A 14,538-nucleotide genomic window follows, 5' to 3' on the forward strand; every position below is an offset into this window, starting at 1 on the left:
GCAAAACTAACAGTAACAGCAGGAGCATCTGAGTCTGGTTAGCAGTCATTAGTTTGTACATTTCACAAAGCCAAGTGCAGAGAGAGAGGGATAGAGCAGAGTGGGGTCAGTTACAGGAGCCAGGCAAATAAGGGAATTGGTCCAACGACCTCATAGGCACATTCTTAAGTGCATGACCTGTCTTTCTGTCCTTGGTGTGTGTGTGTGTGTGTGTGTGTGTGTGTTGCACATGTGTGTGTTAGTGTCTGTTATTACGTTTCAGGAGTTGACACAGAGTCGGCACAGAACCAACCAGCCATGACTGATTGGCGGTGGCTGCTGTCATGTGCTGGTTGTTCTTTTGTGGTGAGCTTATGTGTGCGTGCACGTGTGTGTATTTTTTTTTTGTGTGTGTATCTGTGCATATTTATTAACGTGTATGTATTTGTATGTGTGTGTGTATGACAATGAAAAACTCTGCCAGGTTTGGTTTAGGCCTGGGTAAAATAACTGTAATCGTGCATGTGTGTGTGGCAGGACCAGTAGCAGATGTGGTTCAGACCTGGACCTTCGCCGGGGACTGCTGTCTCCACATATATTTACATGACTGTGTATGTGTATTTGCATGTGCGTATGTGTGTGTGCATGCATGGGTATGTGTGTGTGTAGACTGGGATGGGGATTCTCCTAAATCAACATCAGAAGGTTGTCTAACAGAAACCATTTGTTTCACAGATGGAACCATGTCTCCCTCCCTCTCCCTTTGCTTTTCTGCGTCTTCCTGATCATATGTGCAGGCTGGAGTTGGAGCTGTGTGCGTGTGTGGCTGCATGTGTGTATGTGTGTGTGCTGGCTGTGGTTGAGTCAACTCAGAAGCAGCTCAGACACCAGACATGACAAACTGCTGGCAACCACATTCTCCTCCACATCAGCCATCCATTAGCTTAGCAAGCTAACAGACGGACGCAACCCAGTTTGCGATCTAGTGAACTCTACAGTGATACCAGCAGCACACTGTATTGTTGTAATATGACAGTGTGTGACATATTTGATCAACTAAGAGAAGCTCTTCTTTTATTATTATTACTCACCCACCCATCCTGACCCCCAACACTAGGAAGTTAGGGTCAAATATAACCCTGGAGAAAGCAGTGAATCACTGCTAAAAGACTTCAGACCCCCCTCCAACAGTCCATCTTTCTGTCTTAGACTTGTCCACTGGTTTGTGTGACTGTTTGAGTGTGTAGATGCTACTCACTGGCTGCTGGGGGGTTGGGTGCCTTTGGAGTAAAGGGGAACATGGTCATCTCCGCTGTCTGCCTTGGTGAAGGAGGATATCCACTCAAACAGTCTGGCTCTTAAAGATGGAGACAAGCCAGTGATGAGCTAATGGGAGAACACAACCCTGACACAGTGTGTATGGTCCAAATACTAGTACATCTGGCCCAAGAAGGTATCTCCACACCTACACAACATTCAGCCTGTTATGCCTCCTTGTGTGTGTGTGTGTGTGTGTGTGGGTGTGTGTACATTCTCCTCTCCTCTCCTTTTCAACCATTCTGGCATGTGGTTAACTGGCAGTATATACTAAACCAAACATTCCTCAAATGAGCTTTGAGATGTCTACACCAAATGCTGTATGTGTTTGTTTTGTGACCACATTAACAAGCGTACGTATAGAAAAAACAGTTAAGAGGCTAAAAAACTACATAGCAAGAATGAATGAGACTGCAGCTCACACAGAGGACAGACACACTATCACAATGTGGATATTCTTAAATATTTTGACATCAGTGTACCTGTCTCTCTTTGGGGTGTGGCTCTGTCCATTGGGCATACTGTGCAGTGGGATGTGAGCGCTGGCAGCTTTGGGGAAGGCTGAGGTAGAATTGGAGCTGTTGGTGCTCAAGTCCAGGCCCTCGGCCTGTTTCAGAGCCTCCTCACTGTTTGGCACACCTGATACCTCTTTCCAAAGCTGTTGGAGGTCTGACGGACACATCGCTGCAGAGAAAGAAAGAAAGAAACACTTGGTTAACTTTCACCAAACTCATTCATCAAGTTTACATGTCCGGTGCAAACAAAGGAAATTTTTGTTAATGCATAAAGCTAATAAGAAATATGTCTAATAAAATATCAACCACATGCAGACACATAAAGAGACACAGGCATGTTTAAAATAAAATTAATGTCATATGGAGCAGTGGCTAAATATTCTAATCCACATAAACTACACTCGCCCTATTACAGCGCACAGGAAGTGGAGAGAAGAAAACGAGACAAGAGTTTAATTTCTGCATGTTTTTGTTAACTTTTCAGATATAACCACTATATTACTACTATTTCCAAATTTCTGTTGGTAATTGTACACCAGCATCACTGCTCTTGTCACTACCACTATTTGTCTGAACAGGGTGGGTGCAGACTTTAAGCACTTTCTAGTTGCAGCTTTGTTATTTCTGCTCCAATTTCACAGTGAGAGAGACGCCTTAAATGCCACAGCCTACTCCAGTAGATCTTACCATGCACGTACGCACGCATGCAGCCACACACACATACATATGCACATACACATAATGAGACCTCGTAGCAATCCAAATATTATGTCTGCTTTGTCTGCATTCTTCTGTGGTCCCACCAAAACAAAAGTTCTCACTCTGGAGGAATGAGGTAGTTTGTGTGCGTGTGTGTTTGTGTGCGCGCGTGTGTGAGTGTGTGTATATTACCCAAGAAATCCAACCAAATCTGTGGACACACCCAGAAAGTGAAAGTGTAAAGTGGTTATGCGATTGTTAAATAAAGTGCTTCCTCTTACAGCTTATCAGACTGGCTCATACCACATCCATCCATACACTTAAAAACAGATACTCTTCACTATCGTGAAAAATATCTAAAGAACTATAATAAAGCTATAAGCAGCTAAGAGCAGAACAGATTTGTGTAAAAAAAAATATTATTACATTGTGTACTAAATAGAACTAAAATAAAGTGGCTGTATTTTGTCAAAATTTAAATTTACAGTTTCAATACGTCTAGCTAGTGTTTTCCTCTTACTACAGCAAGGGAAACAAAAAACATAGTGGGCCTTCCTCCTGTCACCTCCCACCACCTACCCACCGGACACAACAGCCTTTTTAGGCGGGCAAATAGTGTGTGCTTTTGTGTGTGTATAGGTGCAAGTGTTTATGCATGTGTGTTTGTGTGTTTGTGTGGCATGGCTGGTCACAGGAATGCTCTGGCTCACGGCTGGCTGAGCCGTCACAATGGACCAGCTCTTTCACACTGCAGGGAAATTCCACTGTGATATGGAGGGACAGAGAGAAAGAGAAGGAGATGCCAAAGCCAAATGTTTTCAACTGTCTGAAAAATTACACTCTATCCAAAACCGTTGCCTCTGTCTTTTCATTTGCGTTCAATTTGTATCCACTCATTTGTATACACTCTGTAAACTTGCCCCTGTGGTGGACCTCCCTCACACACAAACCAACACAGACACAAACACATACATAGATAAAAGTTCCTGTGTAGTACTTTTGTTTTCATCTGTTAAGCTTTATTGTTGCATTTTCCAGTTTCAGATTGGAGACCATTATGGAGGTGTGTGTGTACTTGTGTGTGTGTGACTTCATATGTCTGAACATGAAAGAAAGAACCATAGCAGACAGACAAAAAAAAAGGAAGGAAATTAGTCTGTTTGGTCAACTCAGTCATTGGTTAAGCAATGTTATGGCCTCTTTAAGGCCCCTAAAGCTTTCTGCATGCGACAATGTGTGTGTTAGACATTGCTCCCCCAGACAAAAATGGACACAGACACACACATGGGCAGACCAGTCAACATTTATAGTTCTAAAACTCCGCTGAGAAAGTGAAGGAACGGTGGCAAAAGTTACACGTAGGAATGAAAAGAAAAATTCCATTGGGCACAGCAATACCAAAACGAGGATTTTCATATGTCCGGCTAATCTTAAGTACACACACATGCAAACACACACTTGCACAGGCACATAACCACCTCCAAGCAGGGGGGCTTAGTGGCATATTTTCCCTATTATCCAAATGAGTACCTTCCACAAACCCACCAATCAGGTTTCCTTTTATCTTTTATAGGCTGATTAACTTAACAGGCTTCACATGCAGCACTGGGTAGAGGGCTGTATGTGTGTGCAGTTATGGCCATGTGTGCATGCATGTTTGTAGGGATGTACTGGTGTGACTGAATGTTGGATGGTTACGGACATGTACAGTACACAGTTGCTTGTACCTTGTTGCAGAGACTGCATGGCGGCGGTGGGCTGCAGCGGAACCAAGCCTTGTCTCTGGAGATTGAGGATGTGCTGCTGCTGAAGCTGCTGCATCTGAATCAGCTGCTGCTGGAAGGCCAACTGCTTACTGCCTAACTGCTGGGAGCCAACAGACAGGGAGACAGAGTGTAAAAACTGTCAGCAAATGAATGCTTCCATTTCACCTATGCCCTATTCTTTACTACAGAGACAACCAGTGTAAACAGAGACATTAGTATCTGGCCTCAGGCTAAAGAATACATTTAAAATGTATTTGTATCCATTCTGTCACCAACAACAAAATCAACAAAATCAACAAAAACAAAATTTTTGTATTTTTGTTCTAAATACTGTTTTAAATACTGTTTTATTAGATGCGCAAGCACGTTTTGGACATGAAAATATTTTAATTTGTATGTATTTTGCACAAAAACAGGCTCTAGTTTTGTAAAAATGAAAACTTATTTCTTAAGGGTAATGGTTTTGGGAAGAATGTTAGAAGTCAAAAGGTTGCAATTCATCTTTTTTTATTTAATTTGGATCTAAAAAAGAGAACTTCTATTTTTCCATAATGTAAAATGGTTGGCTTATTTTATCTCTTAACTTTGTCTCCAGAAGTTACTATAAAGTCTACCAACACCAAATATAATAAATTAAAGAGTGATATAAAGGTTAATTGTCTGTTTATAAAAAACATAGTACAGTTTGAACTACTCCATGTGGCCCCAGGGAAAACAATTAGTCCCATATTGAAAGTAGGACAACCCTGAAGTGAAGCTACGAGGACCTTGAGGTGGAAGAGAAGGAGGAAAGGGGAATAAGGGAAAGTGGGAGAAACTACATAGTTGGTGATAAAGTTAGTGTGTGTTACGGCGATAAATGTCCTCTTTCCTGCTCTCCTAGTCTGTGGCAGATCTGGCCTCTGCTGCGCTGTTTGAAGTCCTCCCCAACCAACCCCCGAGACTTTAAGACTTTATCTCTCACAGATAACAAGTGGAGACGAAAAATAAATAAATACAGCTTGAGGAACTGCTCATTGTGTCTGTGTGTGCATGTGTGTGTGAGAGAGTGGCAGCCTGGAAATCTTTGAACAGAGAAGAACTCACAGGAAGGACACATAGGTCACTTCCTTTCAGACAAGGTGCCTGGGGGGAAGAAGTGTGTCGGTACATGGTAGGGAACTGCTAGGGAGGTGTGAGGAGGTGGAGAGGAGTAATGACAACAGCTATTCTTTCTGAAAGCAAAACAGTACAGTATGAAATTGTTCTTTTTGCAACAATTCATTGACATTCAGTTTCCGGTTTGAGTTTTTATGTCAGTTTTTAAAAATATTTAATATTTGTTCTATATTGTTTTTTTAAAAATCAGATTGAGGCTTAAAATGATGATGATGATGAAAAAGGTGACTGGTTTTGTTCAGTGTACTTAAAATTTTGATCTACACCACTGGTAACTGAAATAAAAATTCCATCCATCCATTTTTTTTTCATTCATTATCTTTAACTGCTTATCCTGCTCAGGGTCGAGGGGGAGCTGGAGTCTGTCTTAGCTGTCATTGGGCGAGAGGCAGAGTACACCCTGCACAGGACTAGCAGTTAAAAAATCAAAACTACAAACTGAAATTTCATTCTTGACCACAGAACAAGCTTTTGGCAAACAATATTAAAACAAGGCCCAGTTGGATTTCTGACATCTTCAATCGTTGTAGTATAATGTGGCAATGCTCGGTTATTTGAAGGAAATTACAAATTTCCCATTTGTTGCAATAAGTAATTTATTGTGATCAAATTTACAGACTGAACTGAACTGTCTATCTCTCCACCCCTCCTGCACCCTTTCTACTTGTCTGTACTTGACTGTCCATTTTATTTCTTCCATTCTACCCTCTGTCTCTCCCTCCTGAGATATGGCCATGGTTCTTTACAACACGAAGTGTGTGTGTGTGTGTGTGTGTGTGTGTGTGTGTGTCTGTGTTCTGTTTACATTAGCTGTGGCTGAGTGGCCAAAGCTAGCGCAGTAACAGGCTGTCAATGTGATTTATGAGCACATCACACACTGTCTGAGCCTGCCAGTCACACAGACACACACATACACACACGCAAAGACACACACACACACACACACACACACACACACACACATATATATATATATATATATATATATATATATGTACACTGTAGATGGACACACACTCACCCACACATCTCTTGTGATGGTCAGAGCCACTTCATTAAGCTGACTCCTGACCAGTCCCAAATGCACCAGCAACACACAAACATTGACTGATAACACACATACATAGTCTCTCTTTCAATGCATCACTTCCATGCAGACGAGAAAGTGAAGAGGAATTACAGAAAAGAAGGACAAGGGCAAAAAGTCACAGCAACTTGTGCATGAAAAGGCAAAGAAGAGGTTTTCTGTTTAATCCTCCCCCTTTCTTTTTCCATTTCCTTAAATCCTTTTGTGCTTTGAGTTTGTTAAAGGTCTGCAAGAACGGAGGAAAATATTACTGGTCACTTAATCACTACTTTCACCTTGTCCAGTTCATGTTTTTAGCTTCTCAGACAATATACTGTAAGCTACATTATAAATATGTGTATACTGTGTATACAGTACACTACAGCAACTGGGAGCTTGCAAAATAGCCTCTTTCTTAATGTGACAGAAATAACTAAAAAGGTGTTTTGTTTGCGACTGATGCCTCTCAACAATTAAAAAATACAGACACCCGGAAATGTCCTTAATCATATCAATTATATGCAGCTCTGTAAGGAGGCATATTCCACCAAGTGTATGTGTTTGTGCAGTGAACCATCACACATCAAGCGTCTCCCTCTCTGCATGTATGTGTAGCTGTGTGACCAGTGTTTGCACTTGTCTAGTTGTTATAGGACAACAAACCTGAAAACTGGGACAGTGGCAGAGCGAAGGGAGAAAGGGAAAGCAATGCAGACACCCTCTCAACATGCAAGTCAACCAAAACTGGTTTGCTATGGTCACGGTCGAGTTGGTCTGCCGCTGTCTGCGAGGAGTTTGTGGGGCGGGGGCTGTCCATTGGGAGAGGGGTTTGAGAGAGAGGAGGAGAAAGAGGAGAAATATAGGATGTGTTTCCTCATGCGTTTATCAGAAATGTCTCATGAGGTCTTTCTCCTCAAGTCTCACTCTTGCATGGTCATTGGCCATTTTTGGCAAAAGAGCATTCATACATTACACACATGCACAAACTGGCATGCACACATCCCCACTCATACACACAGGTTATGGCAGTAATCTGGTCTCATCGAATACTCTTTGTTGTGCCACAATGTGATCCCGGTTGATCCTCCGTTATCCTACCGTAGCACAGCTGTGGTTAAACCTGGTACTGTGTGTGTGTCCATGTGTATTTGTGTGTGTGAAAGAGAGGGTGAACATGAGGGCAAGGGAGGCTCCTAGTGCTGGCAGGGTTAATTGACAATCAAAAGAGTGGCAGACCCCTCCTACAGAGAGATTTCACCTCAGGCTTAGAGCTGAAGGCATGCAAATGAATACTTTTTGCTGCCTCGACGTGGCTTGATAGTGGTAGGTTAAAATGGAAATCCATATTCACTAATCCTTATTTTGGGACAAGCTTGAACAGTACACACAACAATAAGCTACAATAAAGGATGATGAGACCTGAAATGCAGAGATAGGAAAAGTAAACCTAAACCTATACATCCTACATCCTATACATCAGATCCTCCATGTAATTTTTTTCCTTCTGCAGGCTCCCATGTCAACCACTTTTACTGTGTTTAAGGGTGCTTGTGTACTTCAGAGTGTACTTGAGTCGAGTGAGTATGTACTTGGTGAAGTCACCTCTTTTGCTGCTTGCTTCCCAGCCTGCTGTTGCTGCTGCTGTTGCTGCTGCTGCTGCTGCTGAGTCAGAAGCTGGAGATGCAACTGCTCCTGCTGCTTCTTGTAGTACTCCTGTAACTAGAGACAGACATGGAAAAAAAGGGGAGGGGGGGGTGTAGAAGCAGTGGGAAGGAAGAGGTGTAGTTGGTGTAACACTTTGTTACAATCTTAACAATACCACAGGCAAACAGTAAAATAATCAGACAGCGCACATTAATGAGAGCCTCAAGGAATGCTGTTGCTTTCTATTCCTACGCTCTCAGTGAAGGCCGCCGTTTATTGTTGGGGCGATGTGTGGTTTATTGACAAACCACACAGAGGAAGTCAACACTGAGCCAAGCAAACACTATATTATGGCACGTTTTGAGTTTTGGCTTGTGTTCTATGGAGACTGTGTTTGTCAGAGCTACTACACAGCTTTAAAACCTGCTTGGAGTCTTCACTTAAAGTTTTAGTGCCATATAGACCGATCCACCTGTGGTATCATACAAGCAGGCAGAAGGGCAACAGACTAGAAATAAACGTGCACACATGCATTGCATCAAGCCACTGTAAAGGAGAACCTAACTTGACTGAAAAAAAAATTCTGAAGATCAGACGAAGAGCACTGGTGGCTGACACATGCTCTTAAAGCACACACACACACACACACACACAGACACACACACACACAAACTGAACTGTACTATGCAGGCTGCAGGATATACAGTTATAGTTATATAGATCCATATAGCCATCCATTAGGAGGGCGACAGAAGTTTTCTCCTGAGACTTCTATCTGTTGCTTACGTCACCACCTGACTTTTTTGTGGTGATTATGCAGATATTCTCTGGAATAAACTTGACTGCAATGCTAAATGCAGTGATTTACAAGTACTGGATTTAGCAGTGAAGTCTAGTTTATTTATGCAAAAACACACACAAACATCATATACTCACACATACACACAGTCTCTTCTGACTGGCCACAGCTTGTCTGTTTGTTTGAGTTACTAATCATTAATTTACTCAGGAAGGTCCATTAAGATTCTAATCTTGCTGAGGGGAGAGCAAGGCAGACAGGAAAATGCACACTGACTACACAACTTGTGTTTGTACAGGGGGGTTTTAGTCTTGAGAACAGCCTGTACATGTGTCCGTCTGCAGTTTGTCTTTGTTTCATGGTGCATCAAATGTTCAAAGAGGCTTTTCAGCTGAGAATGACTTCACAGTGCAGCAGTTGCTTCAGTCTCTCATCCATCTGACCCTAGAGCGAGCGACTACACACCACTGCCCATCCTCACCACACTCTCCGTGTAATGTAATGGTCCTGCTCTTTTTGTGAAAAGCTGTTTTACATTTCCAGTTACAATCTTATCCCAGCCATAGCTTCATCTTTGCATAATTTACTGTGCTTTTGTACTATGACGTTCCTTCATGTCCCTAATATATTTTAAATGCAGGACTCATTCCTTCTTGCTGCTCTTTCTTTACCATCTGCTATTCCTCTCTTTTATCGCTCCTTAGGCGGAGTTAATCTCTCTTTTCCGCGTCACTAGGCCTGATCGCCTCCTCATCACAAAGACAAATGCATATGCAAGCACATACACACACACACACACACACACACACACAGCTGGAAAGTGGTGAGTTGAGGGAATAATTAAGTGATAATTAAGATCTTTTTAATGATTTGATTCAGTGGCTCTGTGCATTAAGAGTATGTGTAAGTGAGGCAGTCACCTCTCCAGCCTATTACCATGACCTTGAGTTTAGTGAACACACCAAGAAAGAAAGGCAGAATAGCTGTAGCAAAGTAAAGGTTAAAACACAAAAAACACACATGCAAATCCACAAATGGGTGTCCTAACGAACACACAAGTGTGCTTAAGCAGTGGGCTGTAAACCTCACTTACACAACACTGTATTGCCAGAGGGATATGAAATTTAATGCTCCAGTGAGTGATATGTTGGTTGGTTGTTCTCTGTGTGTGTGTGTGTGTGTGTGTGTAAAAGTGCCTGATTTGCAGCTATACACTAAGAGCAAGTCCATACTGTGGTTAATTAAGTGGGAGAGCAATGTTAAACTTGGTGGTTTTAATAGCGGGAGTGTAATGTGTGTGTTTGTACGTGTGTGTGCGTGTGTGTGCTTGAACGCACACTATAAACCCCCTTTACCCGTTTCGATTTTCCTCGTTAGAGAAAAAAAGAAATGGTGAAGAGGTTCTTAGCCATCTGCATGTCTGTTTCCAGAAAGCCAGCACATTTCACATTTCCATTATGATCCATGTTGTCAGATCTTCCCACTTCAATTTATACTCGCCTAAAGCTACTGCTCCTTATTAAATCTACAGTCTGCTCTGGCCTTGCGCATGTGTGTATGTATGTGTTTTCTAGACTTCTGGTGCAATTACTCTGCTTTCCCAGTACTGTTAATGGTCCTGCTGAAACACAGCTTTTACAAGGCTGTAAAGGTAGGAGGTTACAGGTTGGTGTGGTTGACAGATCTGTTGCAGATCAAAAGTGTTTATTGGTTTGTGTCTTCATAGCAACCCCTTCACCTGATGCGCATCAACACACTTCACTATGATCACTATGATTCATTGGTTGATGCTAACGAACATATGAGCGTGTCTGTGTGTATGGGTCTGTGCGTTTGCATGTGTGTGTGCATATGTTCAATTGTGCACAGGTGGGAGCATGCACATTCTCCTAGCAACGACCCTAAAGTGGAGGTACTCGAAATGACAATGTGTGTACAGTATAAGTGGATACGTGGATGTGTGTTTATCTTCAAAGATCTCAGATCATTGAATAAGATACAATCACGCCCAGTGTGTGTCAGCACCTACTAAAACAGACACATCCAAACACGTCAGCCTGGGACTGGGTCCAAACAGAGTGTGTGTGCATGCGCGCATGTGTGTGTGTTTACCTGCTGTAGCATTAAAGCCTGCTGTTGCTGCAGCAGGGCCTGGAGCTGAGGGGGGGACAGGATCTGTTGCATTTGCTGAGGAGTGATCATTTGTGGACTCATCATAGCCATGGACACAGGGACCTAAAGACAGCACAGAAACACACACATCCATATTAAATTTAGATTCTAAGCTCTTATACATTTTCACATTTATAAATAGGGTAAGTCAATCAATGGGCTTATGCTTTGTGTGAAAAGGCCTGGCCAGCACAGCAAGCTTTAAGCATGACCGTGCCTGCAACTGCAAGCTCCACTCAAACAAACAAACTGATCGGAGACTATACAGTGAGTTGGTATCCACAGGTAAAGTTAGAGAGGTGTATTGTCTGTCATTCTCTTTTGTCAGTCACTGCAAAGGAAAACTGCTAACATGAGACAAAGATAAATAGACAGACACAGCAAGGCGCACACATATTGTTTACACTTTGCTACACAAGACTAACAAAAACAAAAACATAAAAAGGCTGATTTCTGTAACAACAGGCACAGATAAAAGGACAGATCTACAGCTCCCTATAAAATATAAAATCTTATCTACTTCCATAAACACATGATTAGGACTGCCTGCAATTCTCTTTCCACACAGTCAAGCCTGGCTAAGAAGAAAGGAACAACAAAGTGGCTATCTGATGAGATGTCTATCTCATCAGATAGAGCTGATGGCAGGCAAAGACAGAAAGAGAGAGCGAGAGAGAGGAAGAGGACTGAGAGAGAAACATGGTGATTCTTGCAGATGTGTTGTGCAAGCACTCTAAATGCACATGCTTTGTACACATTGATGGGCAGAGATGCTAATCTGATTACAAACACTGCAAAACTAAAGTCAAACTAGCCACATAAATCAGACACAGAGACTCTCACAGTCATACATAAATACAGACACAATATATGAAAAACCACACATGGTCCTGCTGAAAAAGCGCTATTGTATTTATTAATAGATTGAAGGTTTCAGAAAACAATAAGCATAAGATGACAGAGCATTTGAGGCAATGAGAGATATCTAGGGAGATGACAAAGTGAGATTGAATAAGAGAGCTTATATTTTCTTTGTTTATAGTAAGTGAACTATCAGGGGCAAAGCTGAAGGATGGTTACCTCTTCCTTCACTGCCATAGGATAAAACTATATTGCCTTCTCAGTACAAATAATCTTGTCTGTGAGGAAGCAGTGGCTGTTTTACTGAGAAATTCAAGGATGATTTATCACTTGGCCCTTTATCTATATTTACTCCATGGTGAAATTTCTTTGTGTTTGGTAGTCAAACTGTGTACAGTATCTGTGTGTCGGTGTGTGGGCTAGTGTGCTAGTGTAGGCGTCCACAAGTGCCGGTGCATGGAGTTCTTTTTAGACCAGTCTATCTACTCAGCACCTGAGGGGATGCTGGGGAGGCTGATGGGAATTGTGTGGCAGTGAACACAGGGGACAAGTTGGCACTGACAAATGAAATCTGTAAAGAGCTGATTCGACTTTGTAAACAAGACTGGCCATAAATACTAACACACTCCATTCTTCCATTCCTTTCTGTTTTTATTTGCCTTTGTACATCTGTCAGTGCCCTACAGACTCTATGTTTCTATAAAACTGAGCCTCCCAGCTACCTGTCATGGTGAAGGGACTGGAAGCGCAGAAAAGAAGGCTAGAGTGGGTCATGGAAAGTCGAAGAAGAATCTGGTAGTAGTGCGTGAGCACATGAGTGCGTACATGTGTGTGTGAGCTGAAGGAAAGAGCAAAAAATACAGTCAGAGTTGGGTGAGTGAGGCTGGTGTGGTGGCAGTTGGTAAAGGAACAGGCGAGGGGATTGGAAGGTGGGGTAGTGAGTAACGTGGGGGTGGTGATGGGTGCCACTTGGCGTCATGCCAGCTTGCCCCCGCCGCCGGGCCTTGTCAGTCTAAGCTGCCAAATGAAAAGCTGTAATTAATTGCTCTTGTGCATCCCATTCTTTCTTCCTGACAACTCATACATTCTATTTTATACACACCGCCATTGACATTTTCAAGTCACAGGCGTAATAATTACTGGAGTTATAGCACCTTTCTGTTTGTTGGCTGACGCTCTGATGCCAGAACCAAATGCATGTGTGGTAGTGCTGATATACTGTACTGTATCTGTGCATGTGTGTGTGTATGTGTGTAAACGTCCATGTGTTTAAAACTGAATGTGCGTGTGGCAGGCTGAATGCTGAGTAGTTAAGGTTTGACGCCATTAATTGCCCCTATAATCTAATATCACAAAGCGTGGTGATTATGGGGCATGCGTTGCCACCGCCATACGACACCGCCAGCCTGAGAGCGCCTCCACAAAACAAAAGCCTCGCCATTAGCGATTTGACGGGCCAGGACAAAAGCGCCCCACAATGCAGAATTATATTTTCATTCGGCTTTGTCTCTCCCGGTGAATGATTTCTCCCCTTTCATTGGACTGTGAATAGGGAGAGTCTGCAAAGCCGGGCGATTTGAAGTCAGCCATTTATTAAATGTATTTAATTTTTTTTTTCTGCTGTCATCCCATTTTTTTCTTCATGATGCATGTTAATTTAAAAGAGAGATGTGTGGTAGATTAGTGGGAGAGAGGTGAAGGTGGGGGGAAGTTAGTGAAGGAGAGAGCGCAGAGAGAGAAGAAGGAAAATATCATCCAAACACTGGAAAAAAGGAAAGAAGTGAAGAAAATGAAAAGGAGACTGATAGAAAGGGAGAGAGGAAATAATGGTGAGAAAATTGTGAAATGTTTAAGAAGAATCATAGAAAAAGTGAAACTGCACCCAGCAGGTTTTTGAAAGAAAAAATCTGTTTAAAAAAGAGGAAATGGCCTCAACAGTGGCACGCACATTGTTGCAGACACACGTGCACATTTAGGCAAATGTCAGTGGAAAATCACACATAGTGTGTGCCAGATAAATGTTGGACACTAATAATAGTAACATTTAAAAACATAATATGTCACTCCTATTATTAATATGAAAGAATCAGTCTTATGTGCACAAACACACATGCGCATATAGGCACACACACCACTGCGGGGTTGGTGGCTGACAGAGGTCAACCCCTGCCATGGAGAGAAGGAGCGGGGGGGGGGGTGGAGGGTGGTGTGGGGGGAGACAGGAGAAGCAAGAGACAGCCCTGTCGTTTACAGAGAGTGGAGGAGTAATTAGAGGGGTTGTTTGAAGAGGGAGTTTAACTGATTAACAAAAGAAGAGAGGGAGAGAGGGAGCGAGGGAGCGCCCAAAAGATGGGAAGGAGGAGAAAGGCATGGAGTCCCAGAGGAGTGAAGAGAGAGAAAGAGGGGGGATGTAACTTGCATTTCAATGAGCCTCCATCCCTCTCTCCTCTCCTCCCTTGATGACTTTTTGTTCTAACGAGGAGGAAAGCCCCACTTTCCATTTCAGATGAAACCTCAGGACGAGAGGAAGGAGACTATCTGATATTAAACCAGTATGCAGCC

The 14,538-nt window shown here is 42.6% G+C and overlaps 1 protein-coding gene across 4 annotated transcripts in view; it reads right to left on the reverse strand.

The window, feature by feature from the left end:
* The window catches only part of foxp4 (forkhead box P4), a 90,170-nt gene that overhangs the window by 19,632 nt on the left and 56,000 nt on the right, over window positions 1-14,538 (reverse strand). For 2 of the 4 annotated variants that reach the window (XM_067504463.1, XM_067504464.1), the window contains exons 4-8: window positions 11,056-11,178; window positions 8,103-8,219; window positions 4,238-4,376; window positions 1,779-1,980; window positions 1,238-1,336 (exon numbers count right to left, since the gene is read on the reverse strand). In XM_067504463.1, coding sequence (XP_067360564.1) covers window positions 1,238-1,336; window positions 1,779-1,980; window positions 4,238-4,376; window positions 8,103-8,219; window positions 11,056-11,178 — 680 coding nt within the window. The remainder of the gene's footprint in view (window positions 1-1,237; window positions 1,337-1,778; window positions 1,981-4,237; window positions 4,377-8,102; window positions 8,220-11,055; window positions 11,179-14,538) is intronic. The other 2 variants (XM_067504465.1, XM_067504467.1) reach the window with 2 other exon arrangements.

This window comes from Channa argus, chromosome 5, assembly GCF_033026475.1.
Source record: "Channa argus isolate prfri chromosome 5, Channa argus male v1.0, whole genome shotgun sequence".
Lineage (NCBI taxonomy): Eukaryota > Metazoa > Chordata > Actinopteri > Anabantiformes > Channidae > Channa > Channa argus.